At 43.7% G+C, this 23177-nt stretch overlaps 1 protein-coding gene across 6 annotated transcripts; it reads left to right on the plus strand.

The window, feature by feature from the left end:
- LOC120315798 lies at positions 1–23177 on the plus strand. Of its 6 annotated transcripts, none has more exons than XM_039360732.1 (15): positions 1–2887; positions 5216–5321; positions 7271–8202; positions 9823–10054; positions 11092–11249; positions 11636–11737; positions 12307–12507; positions 13480–14039; positions 15535–15838; positions 16953–17142; positions 17694–17824; positions 19001–19111; positions 20086–20283; positions 20707–20800; positions 21168–23177. In XM_039360732.1, exons 3-15 carry the CDS (start codon positions 7332–7334, stop codon positions 21226–21228), a joined length of 3213 nt encoding a protein of 1070 aa, XP_039216666.1. In that variant the 5' UTR covers positions 1–2887; positions 5216–5321; positions 7271–7331; the 3' UTR covers positions 21229–23177. The 6 variants fall into 6 exon arrangements, 4 of the variants coding, with proteins under 4 accessions (XP_039216666.1, XP_039216668.1, XP_039216669.1 ...); XM_039360734.1 differs by having other exon boundaries at positions 1–2808; XM_039360733.1 differs by lacking the exon at positions 1–2887 and adding an exon at positions 3854–4721.

Genomic DNA, 23177 nt, shown 5'->3' on the forward strand with positions numbered 1-23177 from the left:
AAGACAGAAAGACAAAAAAAGAAAAGGAAGGAAGGACAGAAGGAGAAAAAAGAAAGAAAGAAAGAAAGAAAGAAAGAAAGAAAGAAAGAAAGAAAGAAAGAAAGAAAGAAAGAAAGAGAAAGAAATCCTAAGTTCACGGAAGGGTTAGGGTTGAATTTTAGTTCAATAAGAAAAAGAGAAGAAAGAAAGGAAAGAAGGAAGAAAAGGAAGAAAAAAAGACAGGAAAGAAAAAGAAAGAAAGAAAGAAAGAAAGAAAGAAAGAAAGAAAGAAAGAAAGAAAGAAAGAAAGAAAGAAAGAAAGAAAGAAAGAAAGAAAGAAAGAAAAAGAATTCCTAAGTTCATGGAAGGGAAAGATGATTGGAGATACAGACAAGGATGGCAGAAGACATTTTGCTGCTGGAGATCGGTGGGTGATGCCCTCTTCCACATTCCAGGTGCAGAATTCCAGCTGGACTGTATTTTTTTTTTCAGCTCTGAGAGGCAGATAGTTCCTGCAACTGTATTTGAAACAAAAACCTACAAACTGAGTTGCTTAAAATCATGGCCAAAGAATTCAGAGGCTTCCACCATTGACAAAATCCTCACCAGTCAATTGCAAAAGGCAGCTTTACATGGAACGGCTTACATCCTGCAACGATTCAGAGATTGGACAGCCATTTATCCAGAATGGTATAAGGGTCTCCTACTTGAGCAGGGGGTTGGACTGGATATCTCTTAAGTTCCCTTCCAGCCCTATGCTTCTATACTCTAAGTACGGGATACACCACTGATATATTTAGCTCAATCCATTCCCATGTGGGGGAACTCAGGCCCTGCAGAGAAGATGAATGACAACCTACAGTTAGTTGCCTGGCAGCTGCACTCACATCTGGAATGCCCCAAGTCAGTGAAGGACAGTTCTGCTAAGGGGCTAAGTTCCTCTCCTTTGCAAAAAATACCATTTTTCTGATTAAAAACCCCAACATTGCTTCATAAGAAACCGCAAAACATTTATCCTTTCCAGCAACATTTCAAAAGCCTTGAAAGATTTCACATTCAAAAGATTGGCAAGTTAACCCTGATGTCTATCTGAAAATGCTGACATTTGAGCGACATCGGGGAGAAAAAAATCTTCCCAGATGGTCACAACAATTTTATTTCATTTTATATTTTATTATTTTATTTTAATTTTTTGAATGCATTCAGTTCACTGTTGATTCCTGGCCACTGCCTGGTCAGAGTCACCAAGGTCACCCAATTGGCTTTGGATATAAGGCAGGACTAGAACTCACAGTCTCCTGGTTTTTAAGCTGGTGCCTTAACCACGCCACCAAATTGGCTTCCAACAATATGAAATTTAAAGATGGAGAAATCAGTGCTATCCTTAACTGGAATCCTAGTCAAAATAGGTCCCTGATATATTTAAGAAGCTTCCTCTCTCTCTTTCAACACCCCCCCTCCAAATAAAACCCTCCAATTTTGGATGCTCTATTTATTTCTGTGGATCAGATGAGGATCCATTGACTCTAGAAAATCTTGAATTATGATTTTCAGTAGCTCCAATTTGGCAGTCTTAAGCAGGCCATGGGTTCTCCTGTTACTATTCAGCTGATGAAGAATATTAGTGGAGAGAAGAGAATAATTGGTCCAAAGAAGACTTGTGTCCTTAAAAAATTGCCAAGGGCAAGACATAATGAAAGACACTTGACTCAAAGTTCCATCCCAAACATCATGTAGGAGATGACCGGGCTGAGCCTGAGGGAGGAGTCAAACATGTCATCAGTCATGAGTCTGCACACCCACAAGAGATCTAAATCCAGCCCCACTGAATTCCTTTCTTATATCCTGCTAATTTCCCTTGGCCATTAGTAGTTCAGATTCTTATAGAGAGCTTAAGCCTGCAATAAATCTTTATACTCATTTGAACTGCCTGACTCTCCTGATTTCCCCAGCGCTTGACAAATGCTATACCACAGGGGTCCCCAACCTATGGTCCGTGGCCCAGTACCAGGCTGTGGCCTGTTGGCCATCGGGCCATGGGAATAGCTGGCAAGGCTTCCCCCACTTGCAGTAATGCCGCCGCACAGAGGCTAGCAGCCTTGTTTGCACATATGTGGGTGCGCTAGCACCACCACCAGCGTCATGCAGGCACTAGAGGCCTGTTTGGGCATGCACTTGTTCCACTGCGGAGTCCAGTTCCACCCAAGCAGAACATAATTCTTTGCAATACGTAAAGAGGGCTGCCTGCTCTTGGCTGCCCCCTAATGGCCATTTTTGCTTCTTCCAGTCCCATCAACGTACAATGCAGTGCATTAAGGAGGAATCCGCGTGTTGGCGGTGCAATTAACGGGACCGCCACGCATTTTACGCGGAGCTCCTCCACGGGCAGAAGGAAACATTCCAAAAATGCATTTTCATTATCAGGGCCAAGCTAAGAAAAAAAACAGGGAAAAAAAAATACCCTATGATTTAATCCTCAAGGAAAATCCCGGCTAAGCCCTCCCAGCTCCGGATTTTGAAAAAGGGGGGGGATCAAGGCGCCTCCTCTCCCCCCCCCCAACCTCCCCAAACGCGTTTCTAAGGCCGGGCTCTTGGCGCTTGCAGCCGGAGACCCTCGGAGCTGTGAGGACGGGCTGCCAGGCAGGCAGGCACCCCCGAGCTTTGCCCGGGCCCCGCTTGGGGTGGAAGCTTTTCGGCGTGGATCTGCCAGCCGCGAGTGGGATGAGCTGGCCGGGGGCGGAGGCGGAGCGGAGGTGGGCAGGGCGCGCACTGGAAGCCCGAGCGAGATGCGCCCCGGGACGCCTGGCCGCCCTTCCCTTCACCGTGGAGGTTGGAGACGGTTCTTCTTTCATTGACTGCGCGCTTTCCCTCAATCTCTCTTTTTTTCCTTTCGAAAAAGAAAGGAAAGGTAAGAAGGAGGGAAAGGGAAAGGATAGATGGAGGGAGGGAGGAAGGAAGGAGAAGGAAGGGAGGAAGAGTGAAAGGAAAGGAAGAAGGAAGAGGGGAGGAGAGGAAAGAGGAAGAGGGAATGAAAGGAAGGAAGGAGGAAGAGGGAAGGAAAGGAGAGGAAAGGAAGGAAGAAGGGGAAAAGGGAATGAAAGGAAGGAGGAAGAGGGAAGGGAAGGAAAGAGGAAGAGGGAATGAAAGGAAGGAGGAAGAGGAAAGGAAAGGAAAGAAGAAGAGGAAGAGGGAAGGGAAGGAAAAGGAAGGAAAGGAAGCACCTTCCTTTTTTCCCTTCCACGTTTCCTCTTTCCCAAGGCCGGCGAATGGGAAGGACTTCCTCCGAGCAGCCTTTGCACTCGCGGTCCTGCGCTCGGCTCGGCTCAGGGGGGGCGTTCTCCTCCTTGGAGCCCCCAAGGGAGCGCTCTCTCCTGGGCTGCCTTTGGCTGGGCAGAGCTCCCACTTCTGGAAAGGAGAAGGGAAGCCGAACCGGGGAGAAAACAGAAGCTGTTGAAATGTCAAGTTTCTTGTTTTCACACGCCGGACGGGCGATGCCGTTGCGTTAAGCGGCTCCTCTGGGGCTTTCGCTTCTGAAACGCCAGCTCTGGTGGCGGGCCAGGATGCTGGGTGAACTCAATAAATGGGGGCTTCTTTAAATCGCAGTTAAGCAAACCAAGTTGCTTGGTTGTGATGCAAACGAAATCTTCTGTTTCATAGCTGGGCAGTGATGGGTGGAAATGGAACAGTCGCTTTTTTTCCTCTTGATGTAAGAACTAAACTTGCAGTGTTTCTCAACCTTGACAATTTTAAGGCATGTGGACTTCAACTCCCAGAATTCCACAGCCAGCATCGCTGGCTGTGGAATTCTGGGAGTTGAAGTCCACATGCCTTAAAATTGTCAAGGTTGAGAAAGGTGTCCTTTAGTTTTTTGTTTTGTTCGGGTTGCTTATCTTTATTTATTTTTTATTACTATTATTATTATTTATTGGTTGTGCTCAGGATAAAGGAAGGCAGTCTGATCTAGTGGTTAAAGCGCTAGGCTAGAAACCGGTGGTGAGTTCTAGTCCTACCTTAGGCATGAAAGCTGGTTAAGTGACTTTGGCCCAAGCACCAGGAGACTGTGAGTTCTAGCGCCCTCCCCCCCATCTTAGTCATGAAAGCCAATTGGGTGGCTTTGGGCCAGTCGTTCTCTCTCATCCCAACCCACCTTACAGGGTTGTCGTAGTGGGGAAAATAGGGGGAAGAAGGAGTATGAAGTATGTTCATTGCCTGGGGTTATTTAAAAAAAATAATAAAGGCTGAATAGCAATCTAATAAATAAAAAATATAACCCACTCACGTTCTCCCAGAAGCTTAGAATGGGAAAGCGTGGCTATATTTAAATGTTAGGCTAAGCCATTGTGTGCTTTGCTTTGCTTTGCTGTGGCTTGACCCCAGCTGTTTAAGAATACCATGATTTAAACTTTCAAGTGAAAATCCCAGCTATAAATCATTTTACAATAGCTTGGCCATAGGAATCGGGCTTTTTCAACCCATCCTGAAAGCCAACCAGGGTGGATTGTCAAGCTTCACCCTCGCCTTGAGTTAATAAAACACAGCGGCTTTGTTGACTGGCAGTGCTTTGACTCATAGGTCTTTGAAGATAATAGCGGCTTCCCACAAGTGCTGTGTGCCAAGTGACGTGGTACCAAACCTACTTCGGCTTGCTGAGTTTGTTCTTTCTCTCACAACGATGTCTAGAGGATTGGTATAACAGTCTTGCAAGATTTGTTAAGATCAGTGCTGCAGACGGTGGTAGATTGGTAATTTCTATTCAATTCTATTCTATTCTATTCTATTCTATTCTATTCTATTCTATTCTATTCTATTCTATTCTATTCTATTGCATTCCACTCATTCTACTCTACTCTACTCTACTCTACTCTACTCTACTCTACTCTACTCTACTCTACTCTACTCTACTCCACTCCACTCCACTCCACTCCACTCCACTCCATTCCATTCCATTCTTCCACTCCATTCCACTCCACTCCACCTATCCTGTCCTGTCCTATCCTATCCTATCCTATTCTATCCTATCCTATCCTATCCTATCCTATCCAAGATTTGTTAAAAATATTTGTTAAGCTCAGCGGTGCAGACTGTAGTGGTATAGTGGGTAACCAAGTGCAGATGTGAACTATATCTTCTAAGCTGACACTTTAATCAATATGATAATCACTCTTCTGTATTAGTGCAAAGTAATCTCTGCCCAGCTTAGCAGTCCTTCTTTATTTTCTGTTCTTTGCTGTTCCAGGAGATGAATACCTACAGTGTCTGCAGTGGCATATTTCTGGTATCATGGTGGATCCGCCTCTGTTTTTAATATTACAGTCTTTTCAACCCTCCAATTAACTTGACAGGTAGGTAAATACTGTATTGTTCCCCTGGTTTTCACAGAGCCAAGATTGGAGAAAGCAAAGGTTATCCAAGGCAGAATAAAACTTGAAATGTCAACTTCCTCATTAATAGCTCAGATGCTCTACATTTTAAAAACACCCAAAAGTAACAGAAATCTAATCTGTTGAGAAAATTACGCCTAGAGATAACTTCGAAGAAGCTGAAGTGTGCACTTACTGGGGAAAAAGAGGGCTCTTGCAATTAACTTTAGTGGGAGGTGTTAGCAGCAAAGAACGGTAATGCGACAAGCTGCTAGAATTGCATTTTGTACAATGTTTTTCCTCTCTGACTCATTTGTACACAAACAGATTCTTAATTTAAAAGTTATTGTCACCAATAACAGGATATGAGCTTATCCAAGCTGCGGTCAAAGGGGACGAGATACAATCTTTTGTGTGTAAACCACAGTTTCTATGGTAGATTTTTTAAAAAAGAGCAGGAAACTCGCCCACATTTTGCTGGCGAGATTCATTTTCTAATAGTAAAACCCGTTTAAACAACGACAAAATCAGTTATTTTATCCCGTACATCATCGTAAACGTGTTTATTTGTCCTTTGGGGAATTAGGTTTGGGAATGGCAGCGTATGGCTTACTAGGTGTGGTCTTGCCAATTATGGCTTATTACCAACCATGGTTAAGTAAATATTTTGATGTAATGTGGAAGAGAAGTCTGTTTGGCCAGCTAAGCTGAAAGGGGTTTATTGTGCTTTATTAAGTGAACGGAAATAACAGATAACTTGAGGCAATAAAAATTCATCTATTAATATTTTAGCGTTATACCAATATTGACCCATCGTATAGTCTAAGAGATAACCTTATACATAATCCCTGTAAAGTATAAGATTAACATGGGAAAATGATACGATACGAATCAGCTGTAAGGACAGGACTCTGTTAAATTTAGTGGTATAAATTTGAATGGAATAAAATGGAATAAATAGAATGGAATAAAAATACCTTCCAAGTGACATCTATAGAAGCAGTCCTTGGCTTACAACAGTTCATTAAGTGACTGTTCAAAGTTGCAACGGCAGTGGAAAAAAAAGATTTATGATCGTTTTTCACACTTGCAACGGATGGCAGAATCCTCACGGTCATGTGATCAAAATCCAGATGCTTGGCGACTGACTTATATTTATGACAGTTGCACGTGATCCCCTTTGGTGACCTTTTGACAAAGGAAGTCAATGGGGAAGCCGAATTCACTTAAATTGCTAACTTAAGAGCTGCACGGATTCAAGAGCTGAAGGGCAAAATTCACAATGGTTTCACTTAGCAACAGGAATTTTAGGCTCAGTTGAAGTTGTAAGTCGAGGACCCCCTATATGAGAATCCAAGTATGGAGATTCCTCACATTTGCATTTTTTTTTCAGAAGTATTTTTTCCCCTAAACAATTCCTCTCTCTCCAATGGTCATGGACTGGCAATTTTATTCCAGTCTCCATTTTAATTTGGAATTGATGTTATTCCCTCTCCAGTGGTCATGGAGTTACAATCTTCTCTTTGGAAGGAGAAATAAGAAGAAGGTTGAAAAGGAAAAAACACGTATTATAGTTTATTGGTATCCAATATTTCTTGCCGTTTCCAAGATACGTGTCCTTTCCAAGATAAGGAAATCTGCTATCGTTTTGGTTCAATCCTGGTTATGGCCAGGTTGGAAATGATTTACAAGAAACCTGTGGCTTTTTTAATTTCTTCTGTTTTCCTAATGGAAAGGATAAGATTACAAAAGGGAAATTATAATGAACATAACTGCAGGAGAACCTTAGACTTGCTTGTCACTGCTGTTTGGATTTGAGGTGTCTGTATCTCTGTGCATCCATCGTCGCAGGTTGTGATGATGGAATAGTTTTATCGCTTTGAATCCTGTTTGCTGTTTTTCCCAGCTATTTTCTCTTCTGTTTTGTCCAGATCTTGTTGGAAAGTGGACCTGATTGTTAGACTCCTAGGGAAACAGCTCGTCTTGGCAGTCATGGGATCTGGCTTGATTGGTGCATCGGTGTTCCTTCTATGCATCTGGTTACGTGAAGGGAATTCACAGAACCTCCTCATGGACCAAAAAATGAAGCCAGCACTCCTGATTAATGAAGTCAATGCAGATAATCCCGGAGAAGACACCATGGAGTATTTGGAACTCTATCATGTCAATGGACAAAGAGTGGCTTTGAACGGATATCATTTAGTCCTCTACAACGGAAAGGGAAACAAGGCCTACAAAGTCATAGATCTTGGTGGCTTCTCCACAGATGACCAGGGTTTTCTCCTGATTGGGTCTGGCAGCCTTGTCCCAAGGCCAGCTATCATCCTCCCAAAGAGCACAATCCAGAATGGACCGGATGCAATTGCTCTCTACTTTGGGCGATCGGACTTGTACGAAGGCATGCCTGTAGACAACAAAGGCCTGGTGGATGCTTTGGTGCATAAATCTAAGAAAAAGGACAACGCAGACGAGTTGGTTCGTGTGCTGACCCCTGGCACGGAACCTTTCTTGGAAGACCCGTTATTCCGGACCACCGATGATGAGTCTCTGGAGAGATGCCAAGGGGCGGATTCTCAGAGCTTCTTCCAAGTGGGAGCGCCGACCCCAGGCTCAGACAACCACTGCATCCCTTTCTCACAGTTGAACGCCTCTTTGGTGCTGATCAGTGAGGTTAAGTTGGCATCCTCTGCTGGGGACGCTGAGTTTGTGGAGCTCCAAGGTCCCCCTTCCCAAGTGGTAAAGGACTTGATTATGGTGCTGATTGAAGGAAGCACCCAACAGATCTACTCTGTCATGGAGGTCAAGGGTGAAACTTCTCCTGATGGGTTACTTCTGTTGGGGTCAGGACTGTCCGAAATTCCAGGTAGGGCTAAATACTTTCTGTATGTCTGTTTGTCCGGTTTTTGACCCAGGATCCATTGGCCAGCACAATCAGTAGCCATTGGCTAGATCAGAGGGATAGAATCAAGATCACGTGAAGTATTAATACCACTTTACAATGCCTTGGTAAGGCCACACTTGGAATACTGCATCCAGTTTTGGTTACCACGATGTAAAAAAGATGTTGAGACTCTAGAAAGAATGCAGAGAAGAGCAACAAAGATGATTAGGGGACTGGAGGCTAAAGCATATGAGGAACAGCTGCTGGAATGGGGTATGTCTAGTTTAATGAAGAGAAGGACCAGGGGGGACATGATAGCAGTGTTCCAATATCTCAGGGGCTGCCACAAAGCTATTTTCCAAGGTGCCTGAAGGCAGGACAAGAAGCAACGGATGGAAACTAATCAAGGAGAGAACCAACCTAGAACTAAGGAGAAACTTCCTGACAGTTAGAACAATTAACTGTTCTAACTGTCAGGAACAACCTGCCTCCAGAAGCGGTGAATGTTCCAACACTGGAAGTTTTTAAGAAGAGACTGGACAGCCATTTGTCCGAGATGGTATAGGATTTCCTGCCTGAGCAGGGGGTGGGACTAGAGGACCTCCAAGGTCCCTTCCAACTTTATCATCATCATCATCATCATCATCATCATTATTATTATTATATATCACACTAGGAAATTCTGACCCCAAAGGTGGTTGTAAGTTGAGGCATACCTGAAGTCCTTGACCTACAACAGTTCGTTTAGCGACTGTTCAAAGTTACAACAGCAGTGAAAAATGTGAGTTATGACCATTTTTCACACTTACGACAATTGTGGCATTCCCCAGGGTCACATGATCAAAATTCGGACGCTTGGCAACTCACATTTATGACGGTCGCCGTGTCCCCTGGGGGTCACGTGATCCCCTTTTGCAACCTTCTGACAAACAGAGTCAACGGGGAGGCCAGATTTGCTTCACAGCCATGTTGCTAACTTAACCACCGCAGGAATTCACTTAACACATGTGGGAAGAGAGAATGTAAAATGGGGGCCAACTCACTTAACAACTGTCTCGCTTAGCGATGGAAATTTTGGGCTCAGTTATGGTCATAAGTCGAGGACTCCCTGCCTTTAGGAAGCTCTGGCTTAGCCAAGCAGCATGATCAGAAACGATGACTGTGTTCACGTGACGTGTTAAACCAGGGGTAGGCAACCTCGGCTTTTTTACGACTCACGGACTTCAACTCCCAGAATTCCATGCTGGGAGTTGAAGTCCATGAGTCCTAAAAGCACCAAGGTTGCTTACCCCTGTGTTAAAAACAATGTGCTTCTGCACAAAATTACAGTTGCTAAGGCGAACGCTGCCATTTACAGGCACGGCGCGCCCTCCTCTGTGCAAGACGCAAGCGACTTTATTTTAGCACCTTGCGAGAATCTAGCACTTGTTTGAGAAGCTGTAATCCTTTCTCCTAGGAGGAGAAAGCTATGTAAATAGACACTTGACCTTGCCAGAAGATGCCTTCTCTCTCGGAAGGCGTGCTTGACTCTCAGATTCGTCTGTTGAGCATCTTGCCTGCCCAACTACCTGTAGAGGCCACATAAAGTTCTCTTTCTTTCAGGCGGTGCAGCTCACTCGCAGCCCCTCCAGAATTCCAGCACCTCCCTCCTCAAAACAGGCACCAATGCCATTGCCCTGTACAGCGGGACCATCAGCCACTTTGTGGTGGGCTCCGGTGTCCCACCGATATCAGGCCTTCTGGATGCCTTGGTGTACACAACAGTGGGACAGCCGGATTCGCAGCTGCGGGACCTCTTGAGCCCCAGGAAGACTCTCTTCTACGTGAGCGAACAGTAAGGAAGCTGAATGCCAGCAGAAATGTTCTGCTAATCCTTGCAAAAGGAAGCCTGCTCGTGCCGAAACAGATTCCCAAATTCTAGGACTTGAGAATGAGGGGCAGACAGAAAGGTGAAAAGTGCTACTTTGCTGGAGCCAAAATATGCATTTATGGCAAAGCACGGCAATCTGGAACAACCACGAGGGAGGTTGTGCTATTAGTTTGATTTACTTTGCAGTCTGATTTACCTGTCGGTTGAATGCCTTCCTTCGAAAGCATATCAGCCCTGGTGGCACAGGGGTTAGAATGCAGTACTGCAGGCTGACTCTGCCAACTGCCACGAGTTCGATCCTCACCGGCTCAAGATTGATTCAGCTTTCCCTCCTTCTGAGGTCGGTAAAATGAAGATCCAGATTATTTGGGGCAACAGGCTGACTCTGTAAACCACTTAGAGAGGGCTGTAAAGCACTGTGGAGCAGTATAGAAGTCTGCTATTGCTATTTTCCTTCCTTCCTTCCTTCCTTCCTTCCTTCCTCCCTCCCTCCCTCCCTCCCTTCCTTCCTTCCTTCCTTCCTTCCTTCCTTCCTTCCTTCCTTCCTTCCTTCCTTCCTTCCCTGACTGGCTCATGGTTGACTCAGCTTTCCATCTTTCTGAGGTTGGTAAACTGAGGACCCAGATTGTTGGGGAAAATAGGTTGACTTTGTAAACCACTTAGAGAGGGCTGTAAAGCACTGTGAAGCGGTATATAAGTCTAAGTGCTAAGTACTATTGCTAACTGCTGCAGTGATTAATTTAACAGCCATGGCAAAAAAGGGCATGATTCATTTAACAGCTGCCTTGCATTGTGGTTGTAAATCAACCACAATGTGAACATGTTAGAAGGGCTCTCAAAAAATAGCTCATTCCATTTAGCAAAGCATCTCCCTCGCCCATTTTGCAGAAGATAAACTATTAAAATCATTTCAGCCATTTTTCTACTTCTCACATTCTCTTTCGGCCTTTCCCTCTGATTATTTATGGACCTTTCTCTTCCCCTTTCTTAATTTTCATCAGATCCCAGCAGAATGGTGCATCCGTGAGCCGGTGCGTCTGCTGCTCCGTCTCCCGCGATTCGTCCTCTTACGCCCTTGGCAAGCCCACACCTTTGCAGTTCAACGACTGCCCGAAGAAGCGCTTTAGCCAAAAAGTTTCCTTTTGTTTTCAAATAGCAGGTAAGTGCTGCCTGCTGGAGACAGTGGGGGACCTGTGAACTGAAGCATGGGATTGCACCAAACATACTACAGTATAATGGTTTGTGGGAAAGACCTCAGGGAAATAGGCCAAGGGAAGAGTCAGGTAAGGGACAGCATAGCCCTCAGCTGAATAATGGTTGGGGCAAGAAGAAGAAGCCCTTCGTAGTTTCTCAGGCTTTAAAAGAGACCGTGGAAGATTTGTCCTTTCAAACCTGTGAGATTCTGTTAACTGCAACATAATGTGTGGTCCCGATCCTTTCCACCTGACAGGGAGGATGTAAATGCATTAAGCAAACTAAGTGGAGATACAAATATCTTCTCTGTCTCTTCTGCTAATCTTCCTTCTGTGTCTTCTGTACCTTAAGATTGCCAACAAAAACCTCAGGATGAAAGCACAATTCAGAGAGTTTTGGCCCAGTCTCTGGAGCAACAATGCAACTGCAGTTTTTCCCCGGCGTATTTCAAAGGTAAAAAGCTGTGTGGTCTTTCTCTTGGAGTGTTTCAACCCCTGTGTCGAATGAACCAACAAAGCTGGCTGAAATAACCAACAAAGACGATGGTTCCAGGTTTTTGCAAAACCTTCCAGTAAGATCCTTAACCACCTCACGAAAGAGGCTAAGACATCACTGGATAAGTTTATTTGTGGGAAATGTCCTCATGCAATGACTGAAACCAAAGGAAGGAAATCTTGTTCTTTCGTGGCGTAATCTGTGGCAGGAAAGACGATTCGGTTGGCTGGTTCCTTAAATGGTGTAAACCAACAGTCTGAATATAATAGTTCAGGTGATGATGAAGCAGCCATTTGCGTTTGGGTAAATCAAACCAGGATATAGTCATAAATACGGTTTGATTTACTCCCTGCTCTTCTAGCGCGTGTTGAGTATATAAGTAACAAACTGTAAAATGGAAATGAAGTGAAATTTAAAAGAGATTCATATCAGTGCTAATATTAAAATAGGTAATGACAGTACTTGGAAAGAAATTTGTACAGATTGAGACCAACAATGACATTTTCATTTTACTCCTCTCGGCACAGATCCTGTTTTAACATGTGAAGGCAGAGAACTGGTTTTCACTGCCCTCTTGAGTGCCCGGTCAACAGAACAGCTGGACCGTGAGTTGCAAGCCCTCTCAATCTTGGAGAAGACTGAGGAACTGTTATATTTTGGAAATCAGAACCACAGCATAGCCATTAAGAATTGTTCAAGCAATGCAGATGGGACACACACACCTCCAGGTACAGTAGTGCGATGGAGGGGAGAACACAACAGAATGCAGCTTCCAGGATTTTTAGCTCCCCCCCCCCCAGCACAAGCATTCACCATTCACCATTGTGTGGAACACAAGAATTGCTTGGCCTTATGATAAGCCAGTGTTTGGCAGTTTGACAGTTTGAAGATGGGTGGACTTCAACACCCAGAATTCCCTGGCGATCATATGACCACGAGATACTGCAACTGTTGTAAATATGTGCCTGGTGGATCATGTGACTGCAGGGATGCTGCAACGGTCGTAAGTGTGAAGACTTGTTGCTGTTGTAACTTTGAACGGTTGCTAATCAAACTTCACTAACAAAGTGAACAAAGGCAGGCAATCCTCTTTTCAGGAGAAAAACTTTTGAGGTGGAATGGTAAATTGAACCACGACACGTTGAAGAGCTAGATTATATTTTATAGATTTGATTTTGTTTCTGGAGGATGCCCATAATTTTTAAATAATTGGTTGCAATGCTTGGAGAGCTTTCTAAGTTGACTAACTGTAACCCCCTTCTTCTCTTCAGGGGTCAGGAAAGAAAGATTAGCTAGTCATCCTAGAACAGTGGTTCTCAACCTGTGGGTCGGGACCCCATTTGGGGTCGAACGACCATTACACGGGGGTCGCCAAACAACGCAGTCCGCCATTTTTTCCCCCCTTTTCCTTAGCTGTGCTACTCCCTTTTATTCTATTGGCTTTTGAAAGCCAATAGAATAGACTCTCTTGAATAGAGTCTAATTCTATTGGCTTTCAAAAGCCAATAGGAATTGTCCAGGCTGTCTCTGCCCTGCTGAGCCCGCCAAAAGTCCCATTCTGCAAACGGTGCTGCACCAGTTGAGTAGTCCTCGACTTACGACCGGCTGGGGGTCGCGGCATTAAAAAGGTTGAGAACCACTGCCCTAGAATAAAATGTTTGTATGTTCAGTCTGAAGTGACAAGATTTGGTTCATTGTAGATTTAACTTCGGAAGAACCGAGGACAACCGAAGCACCTCCGATTCCAGCCCTGGAGTTGCTTATCAACGAAGTAAACGCAGACAATCCTGGATCTCGAGAAGATACAGAATACATTGAGCTCTTCTACCCAGGACAAGCACCGTTTTCACTCAAGAATTACTGGCTTGTTCTGTACAACGGCAAGAACAACTTGGCTTACAAAGTCTTGAACCTGACAGGCTACTCCACCAACGAGTGGGGCTACTTCCTTGTAGGGAGTGCTGGAGTGACCCCCAAGCCCTCATTTCTTTTGCCAGATGCCACCATCCAAAATGGTGTAGACGCCGTGGCGCTCTACCGCCACCCCAACCCTGTCTATAAAACCGACATGCAGGTGACTGTGGATGGGCTGGTTGATGCTGTGGTATACAGAGCCCGGGGTACGGATAAAGCAGAGAAGCTTGTGGCTCTTCTCACTCCTGGACAAAATGTCCTCCATGAAAATGATTCCCATAGCACTGAAGACGAGTCCATCAGCCGATGCCTCAGCCTGAAGCCCAGAGATTCCACGAGTTTCCAGGTAACATGGCTGAAGGTTTAAGAGGAGCCGCAGAGATCAGCCAAGACTCCATTTTAGCTTGTGTTTCTTGTTTACGCCATCTTGGTTATGTTTATCTAACACGCCAAGCCCTAATTTGCGTTAGCATAATTGACGGTGCTAATGTTATGCTGTAAACCAGGAGTCTCCAAACTCGGCAACTTTTAAGACTTGTGGACTTCAGCTCCCAGAATTCTGGCTGGGGAATTCCGGGAATTGGCGCACCAATCTTAAAGTTGCCAAGGTTGGAGACCCCTGCTGCAAATCATATTAGCAGCTCACGGAGGGGTTAGCTACAGCCATATGACAGCTTTGTGCAACGTCTGATAACCCTCTCAACTCCAGCCTGCTGCATCAGCATCTAGCGCAATCAAGTCATCTTATCAACTTGAACCACAGTTGATGGAGGTGGGACAAGCTTATAAAGAGATAATTGAGGGGCTTTCCAGAAGGAAACAGGATGTGGACTGAATTAGACTTTGAGTTTATTCCATTAGGGTTCTGATTGTGTTGACTGTTCAGAAATAATGTGTCACCAGTTCTGAGAATTAGGTAAATGGGATGCTTATCACACAAACATCTGGCTGAATGCTGATAGAAGGAAGATACTGGGAGACATGTTGGCCTCATCTGTTCATGTTTTATTTGTATCTCACTTCTATTATTTTTTACAAACAATCCAAGGCATTGAACGTATCCAACACATCTTCCTCCTATGTTCCTCACAACAACTCTGTGAGGTGGGTTGGGCTAAGAGAGAGGGACTGGCCCAAAGTCACCCAGTTGGCTTTCATGCCTAAGGCAGGAATAGAACTCACCGTCTCCTGGTGATTGGCCCAACGTCACCCATTTGGCTTTCATGGCTAAGGCAGGACTAGAACTCACCATCTCCTGGTGATTGGCCCAAAGTCACCCAGCTGTCTTTCATGCCTAAAGCAGGACTAGAACTCACTGTCTCCTAATGATTAGCCCAAAGTCGGCCAGCTGGCTTTCATGGCTAAGACAAGACTTGAACTCATGGTCTCCTATTTCCTAGCCTGGTGCTTTAACCATTAGACAATATTCTTCCCAATATTCATGCATCTCCCACTGTTACAACATTCAGGAAACATGTTTGTTCTCTCCCAGGCCTGGAACAGCATAGTTTTGAAGCCCATTTTAATTATGCTTGGATTATAACTGGGAGGTTTGTTCTTCTGCTCAGTCACAATTTCTTTTTCTATATATTGTTTCCCTTTTTATCTCTTAAGTTCTCCGGAATTCCCAAAGAGTTGGTTGGCCTTGAAACTGGATAATTAAATACAATCAGTCCCTGCCCTTAGATGTTTTTCTCCAGGGCTAAGTTCTGAAAATAAGAGTGACTATAAGGAGCCTTCAGTTGGGGAGAGCCATTAGAAATTTGAAAATGCCCTTTAAAAAAAAAGAACATTGCAGACTCATAATACCTTTTGGGTGCCTTCTCCCGCCCATCTCCCAGGTGACTGAAACAACGCCACTTCAGGAAAACTCTTGTGTGTCTCTCAGCTGGACTCTCACCAAAGAGGTGCTCCATAATTCTTCCACTGTCATCAACGAAGTGGGCCTGGCCAATGACTCATTACTGTACAAGTTCATAGAACTGAAGGGGAAGCCCGGGGACAGCTTAAAAAAATACACACTGCACTTCTTCTTCGGGAACCATAACCGGCCGTACACCAGCATCCACCTGCAAGGCAGATTTGGGAGTGAGGGTCTCTTTGTCGTCATGCCAGGACAAATGTTCCAGAGTGTTAAGCCTAATGGTATGTCGCTGGTCCTAATAAACTGTTCTGTTTGTGTCCTGGTAGTCCTTGACTTACAACCATGCATTCAGTGGCCATCTGAAGTTACAGCGGCGCTGGAAAAAGTGACTCAGGACCGTTTTTCACACTTACAACCCTTGTAGCATCTCTGTGGTCACGTGATCAAAATTCAGATGCTTGGCAACTGGCATGTACTTATGACGGTTGCAATGCCCCCCTGGGGTCATGTGATCCCCTTTTGCAACCTTCTGACAATCAACGTTAATGGGGAAGCCGGATTCACTTAACAACTCTGTTGCTTAAGTTAACAACTATAGTGATTCACGGTGGCAAGAAAGGTTGTGAAATGGGGCAAAATTTGCTTAACACCTGTCTCGCTTAGTAATAGACATTTTGGGCTCAGTTGTGGCCGTAAGTCAAGGACTACCTGTATTTGTGCTTTGGAATGGGAATTGCCTGGCATATTTTTGTCATGCATAAAAACGTTTTACATATTTGGGGCCATGTTATCAGTGTGTAAAGCAGTGGGTGGGTTGTTTTTTTTTTCCCCAATTCACAGAAGTATATTGTACTTGCAAAGATTTTTGTCCATTGTTTCCAGGGCCCGTTAAATCAAGGCTTTACATTTTACTGAGCTAAAACAAGGAAAAGAGTAGCTAGTGAGAAATGTTTAAAAATTGAAATACTGTGCCAGTGAAGAAGTGACAATTGTGAAAAGTATATTAATTAGGTACTTTAAAAGTGTGTGTGTGAGAGAGAACAAGATAATTAGGGGCGCAAAATGGACATGGATGAATACAGAAGTGAGTAACCAGTACCAAGAATGTGTAAAAAGTTAGCAAAAATCACACAGTTGTTGAGAGGGGAAAATTTTAAATCAGTTCAGTTTGAAGCTGTTTGGCAACAGGTTGTCGGTCCAATTTGCCTGCGTTCTCTTAATCAGCAGTTACTTTTTATTGTTTTTATATGAGGTTTTTTTTTTAATCTTTGTAAGCTGCCCGGAGTCACTGAGAATAAGTTGGGCACTAATATAAATTTTCTTAAATAAATACTTTATGGCTTTTTTTAAAAAAAAATGCTGGTCCTTCATTAACTTGATCCCGTTTCTTTCCAGAGCAGTTGATGATGCCCATTCTCTGGAATCATTCTTTCCCAAAGCAGGAGAACCTGACGGTGGCGCTATTCAGCCGAAAGCTGCGGCTTCCTTACGGTACTCTAAATATTGCCGAGAAAATAGAATACCTTGTGACGTGGAATCCTGGGATGATCTCTCAAATACCCTTTGTATCTGGGAAAAGAGAAAGGTGAGCATCTTGTATTCCTACAGTGCCTTGTCCTTTCCACTCTTATTCTGCATTTTTTTTCTGTAAAAACTAAGGAGGGTCCCTTCTGAGAATTTGCCACGCCCACATTTCTTCTGTAGGCTCAATTGTCTCTTATGCAAGTGTTGTCTAGTCTGCCACATTTCCTCCTTCTCCCAAGATCATTCTCACATCCCATTAAAGGTAAAGGTAAGATAAAGGTTTCCCCCATCCAGCATTGTCCGAAGATAGTTCCGTGGTCATGTAGCCAGCACTATATACTAAGGCGATCTTCCCACCAAAGTGGTACCTATTTATCTACTTACATTTGCATGCTTTCAAACTGCTAGGTGGGCAGGGGTTGGGTCCATCACATGGTGCTTGGGTCTCAAACTACCAACCTTCTGGTCTACAACCCAACTGTGTCTTAACTGCATTTATTGAAATCCTTTCCTATAACCATTGTTGTGATATTTGCCTGTAAGTGTTTTGGTTCCCCGTGTAATGTTTTGCTTGCTACAAATGTTCTGGGCTTGCTTTTTGTGTCCTTGCAGAATCTGGTCTTTGAGTTATTGCCCTTTTTGCAAGGAAACCTTTCTCATCTCCAACCCCACCCCAGGCATGGAGAATAGCTGTCCTCAAGAGTCTCTGTCCTTGGATCTTGGAATGTGCCTATGGACACCTAGTAAGTGGTCTTTTTTTCTTTCTTGCGGGCAACTGGAGAGAATGATGTCATCCCTTGTGTGATGGAAGGTGGTGAGAAGGCAGATCCTGAGGAGGGAGGACTGCGGTTCAGAAGAGGCAATGCAGTCCAGATATCCTGTGTGAGAGAAAGAGAGTGAAGATAATGTCTCCTCAATAGTTCCCAGAGTATATTGTAGATGCAGACAGTAGAATCTTCAGTCTGGCAAGATTTTGTCTATGGGTGCGAAACAATAAAGAACTCAGCCTGGAAGAATCACCACATGTTATTCCTGGTTTAGGGCCTGACCCATGGTGACTGAGGAATTCTGGGACTTGAAGTCCACACATGATGTGATAGAATGTAGGGAGGAACTGGGTTTCCAGGAAAGGGGGGGGGGGAATGGATTCCAGAGGACTAAGAGGCAACTCAGCCTAGATATGAGTGAGAGAAAGAGGGTGAAGACCACCCGTCCCTCATAGTTCCTAAACTACATTTTCAATACAGATAATAGAGTTCTCAGCATGGAAGACTTCTGTCTATAAAGATGAAACAATAAGGAACTCAACTTAGAAGAACTGCACATTCTCATTCTTGGTTTGGGGCTTGATACCCTGTTTTTTCCCCCAGAAAGGGGCATGATGCTAAACCTGCTGTAGACACAACCAAAAAAGAGAGAGGCTTTTGTATCATTGGACAATGCAAAACATACACTAATTTTTGTGGGGTGGATTTTTTTCTTTTTGCTTTAAGTCAGTTTTTGAGGAGTCCTTGGTGCTCTTTGAGCTTGCTTATTTTCTTGCAGATGTTTCATTACCCAAAGTAGGTAAACATCATCAGTTTAGTCAGCTTTTTTTTTTTTACTTCTAGCAACTGCATGGGCTAGTCCTTGCAGTTTTCTTGGCAAGGTTTTTCAAAACTGGTTTGCCCTTGCCTTCTTCTTGGGGTTGAGGAAGAGTGACTGGCTCAAAGTCACCCAGCTTCATACTAAGGTGGGACTAGTCTAGAACTCATGGTCTTCCAGTCTCTGGCCTGATGCCTTCACCACTATACCAAATCTTTTTAATATGTTTTATATGTTTGGATGTATGACCTTTACATTGTTCTTTATTTTTATATATAAATGTTGTAACGTTGCCCAGAATCAGGTGCTTAAGATAGCTATTCTTCTCTTGATAGACTGTTCCTTCTGGCTTCAAAATCCACAGTTAGAAGCTCACTTCCAGCAGATACTAGTGAGGTCCATGGAAAATAGCTGCTTATGTGCTATCTCTCTCTGTGCTCTGCAAGGTTTGTGCCCAACGTGTCTTTTAAAAAAATAGCATAGTATCGATTGATATTGCTTCTTGAAAACATTGCTAGGGACAATATATTCGTGTCAGAAAAGGCACAGCCAGTGTAAATAATGTTCCTCCACTCTTGGTTTCAAGCAGGGATGCAGAAGCTGGTCTACCCAAACCTGCCTAGAATGTGGTACAGAGAGCTCCTATAAAAATTGCCCACTATCACGTTTTGCAATTTTTAATGAGAAAGGAGAAATTATTCTCTGTGTGGGGAATAACAGTATTGCCTGTGTTTTTCATTCAGTGTTAAATTTATTTATTATTTATTTATTTATGAGACTTATATACCGCTTTTAAGTGCAAGCACTCTCTAAGCGGTGTACACCAGTAAGCAATGTATATATATATATATATTTACATTGCCCCCAACAATCTGGGTCCTCATTTTACCTACCCCGGAAGGATGGAAGGCTGAGTCAACCTTGAGCTGGTGAGATTTGAACCGCTGACCTGCTGAACACAGTCAGCTAAAGTGGCCTGCAGTACTGCACTCTAACTGCTGCGCCACCTCGGCTTAAATTGTCTAGCAATTGTCTAGCAATTTAGCAACAAGGGTAAAGATTTCCCTGTCAGTTGTGTCCAACTCTAGGACACGGTGCTCATCTCTGCTTTCCCAGAGGGAGCCCTTGTTGTCCAAAGAGGCTACTGTGGTTATGTGGCCAGCATCCCACCAAAGTGGTACCTATTTATCTACTCACATTTGCATGCGTTGGAACTGCTAGGTGGGCAGGAACTGGGGCAAGTAATGGGAGCTCACCTCATCGTGTGGCATTTGGGTCTTGAACCCGGGCTGTCAACTTCCAGGTGACAAACGCAGCGTCTGTAATCCATCACATAATAAATCAGTTTAAATGGACCTTCATGTGTGGACCTGGTCTTTCAAGCCTGAATAGCTAATCCATCTTTCTTGTCTTTCCACAGAACTGAATTTCACCTGCTCTGGTACCACACTGAAACTGTCCGGTCGGTTGCTGGCCACGTCACCGGAAGAGCGGCAGCTCCTTATCCAGTGGCAACAGAAATTCTCCCTAAGTTCCAATCTATTTTCTGTGGATGGGATATTCCTCCGAACTAATGCACCCTGTGCATCTTCCAGTGAGGTGGTACCAATAGCTAAAGGTGAGGCGATCAGGTGGTGACCAAAGATATGTGGGGAGAGGAGGAGGAATGAAAGTGACACAGGTGACCCCAGATTCTTCAAGGAAAAAATTTTCTTTCTTCTTTCTTCTCTTTTTCTTTTTCTTTCTTTTTTCTTTCCTTTCTTCCTTCATTCTTTTTCTTTCTTCCTTCCTTTCTCTTTTCTTTCTTTTTTTTTCTTTCTTTCCTTTCTTCCTTTTTTCTTTCTTTTCTTTCTTCCTTCCTTCCTTTCTCTCTCTCTCTCTCTCTCTCTCTCTCTCTCTCTCTCTCTCTCTCTTTCTTTCTTTCTTTCTTTCTCTCCATAATTTTTGCATTGTGACTGATTCCATAAATAAACCATGAAAAGAAAGCACGGATGCCTCTAGCCTTTATATTAATAATACCTTTTTCTCTTTTTTTCCACAGCTTCACTTGAAGGCTGGGAAATTGCTTTTTTGGTCTTGGGTTCCATTTTGCTTATACTGCTGTTAATCGGTGGAACTTTCTACTGTATAAAAAGGTAAAAGAAATAAGAGCTGCTATTGGGATTTGTGCTGAAGCCAAAGCTAGCAACGAAAACATGAACCTACAACATTGATCCAGTATGAACCTGTCTCCATTATCCTGTATGTGTACCTTTGCCCAACCTGGTACCCACCTAATGTGCTGGGCAGCTATTGTATGTGCTCATGTCCCTGGGGGATTCTGGGAGTTGAAGTTGAAGTTAGTTGCCAAGGTTTAGAGAAACACTATTCTAGGATGTTGCTTAGATTCCGCAACCATCTCTGTTCTTTCTGTTAGGAGAAACAGAGCAGAAACAGCCTCATCTCATTAAGCAAATAAAACTCATGCTACTCTCCTAACCTATTTCCTTCTGGGTTTTCCAGACCGCAGAACTACAACAACATTGAACTGAATGATCGCTGTGAGATCATATCAGACATCTGATTCTACCAGGAAGAGCCTCCGTAAAGAAAAAAAACTATTTTGGGATGTAATGAAGAGGTAAATCTCAGAAGACCGTTCCGGCCCACCGAGCACAGTGTAAACGGGTCAAATTCCTGGAGTATTTATTTTGAGGGTGACGTTTTTTCTGTTCCCCCATGGAGTGTGAGAAACCTTTGTTCCTACAGGCATCTCTCACTGCCAGCTTGTGTGAAAAATTGGTGGGGTGCCATGATATTTTCCCCACCCACCATGAAAAAAATGTGATTATTTTCTCCCCATAATTTATCAGTGGGAGTAAAGTGCTTTGCCCACCACAATCAGAGAGAGGGGGGGGAGAGAGAGAGAGAGAGAGAGAGAGAGAGAAAGAGAGAGAGAGAGAGAGAGAGAGAGAGAGAGAGAGAGAGAGAGAGAGAGAGAGAGAGAGAGATTAGCTCACCCTGATGAGAGAGATCTGTTTGAAATTAGCTGACCTTGATGGATTGTTAATCAGGTCTATGGTGGCTTCACTCCCCCTAAGCAATGGACCGTCTTAGTTGTGATGTGTGTTGCCACTGACAATGCGTGCCTCAAATACTGTTTGTCTTTTTAGGGGACTTCGTTCAGGAGAGCTTGCCTCTTTCCATGCAGAGAAAATCTTAGGTTCATTTCCTAGTTCAGGAAACAGGAAAAGATCAGTCCAGGCAAACATTGTCACGAAGCCGTTGGTTCAGGTGACATTTTAAGCTGTGGGCAAGGAGGCAACTGGACGCCAGGCAGGTTCCGAGGCTTACCTCCCATTTCCTAAGCAATAAAAGTCAGTATGTAAGCAAAAGAAATTAAAAATAAAAAGAGGTCAGCCTTGTCCAAACATTCCATTTTCCCCAGAATGAAACTCAGGAATTTGTATAGTAAAAAGTTGACTGTAGCCGTCACCTTGCTCACCTAGCTACCAACTCTGCAGACTTGAATGTCTTGCTCACTGCAAGAAGACCACAGCTAAAATTAAAATATGTTATTTTTATAAAACAATGCCACAAAGAGAAGGTGGTATAAATTGTGAAGGCAATCTTCCATGGGGCAAAGGCCAAATTTATATGCCGCCCTGAGTCCTTTGGGATTGGGCGGCATATAAATAAAATTAAATAAATAAAAATAAATAAATAAATTCAGTATCTCCGGAAATGTGCTGTCCCAGAACCAGCTTCTCATGCCTCTATAGAAGTGAATAGGGGGTCCTTAGTGCTCTCTGAACTTGATTGTATTCTTGCAGCTGTTTCGTTACCCAGCTAGGTAGCATCATCAGTGCTAGAAGGAATTGGGGTTTGCTCCTATAGCATGAATGATGTTACTTAGTTCGGTAATGAAACTTAATCCAAAGAGTAGGTGTGACATTTGCTTTCAGGTACACTTGATTTAACTGGGCTTGTAGAAGCTGCAATTTTAATTTTAATTTTTCTGATTAACTTTTAATCAGCTACTGCCCTCTGCTGATCCGCTAGCATTGCAGCAATTACTAATTAAATTGCCCATCCAAATACAGTACTTTCTGATCCTGTAGAATAGGGGTCTCCAAAACCAGCAATTTCCTTCTATAGAAATAAGGAAGATGAACTTGACAGCAAAGATGTGGTGACTCAGTGGCTTGACGATGCTGGAGGAGATGGTCTCAGCTGTGGCGGTTTGAGCCGTAGTTTTGCCCACCACCATCTTACATTTTTTTCCATTTTTAAAAATCATACTGTTCTCTTGGTTTTTCCAGTTCTGGCATTCGGGGAGTTGTGAAATAAATGTTTAATTGCTAATTCGTTCTTTTTCCTCTGATCATGGAGATCTTATGTTGTTTTTGCTGTCCCTAGGCTGGAAATTTATTTATGGTTGATTGTATTTTATTCTGTTGTGAGCCACAGTGAGTCAGAATGACTGGGTGGCATACGAATGGACTGAAAAATAAAATAAAAAATTGGAACGCA

This window comes from Crotalus tigris, unplaced genomic scaffold (assembly GCF_016545835.1).
Source record: "Crotalus tigris isolate CLP2741 ecotype Arizona unplaced genomic scaffold, ASM1654583v1 scf7180000019173.45859301935:6455823, whole genome shotgun sequence".
In the NCBI taxonomy this organism is placed as follows: Eukaryota; Metazoa; Chordata; class Lepidosauria; order Squamata; family Viperidae; genus Crotalus; species Crotalus tigris.

Coding starts and splice junctions, on each gene's coding strand:
- LOC120315798 (XM_039360732.1), top strand. CDS start 7,332: ATGGGATCTGGCTTGATTGGTGCATCGGTGTTCCTTCTATGCATCTGG. Junction 10,055..11,091: donor CTCTTCTACGTGAGCGAACA/GTAAGGAAGCTG, acceptor AATTTTCATCAG/ATCCCAGCAGAATGGTGCAT. Junction 14,040..15,534: donor GAGATTCCACGAGTTTCCAG/GTAACATGGCTG, acceptor CCCATCTCCCAG/GTGACTGAAACAACGCCACT.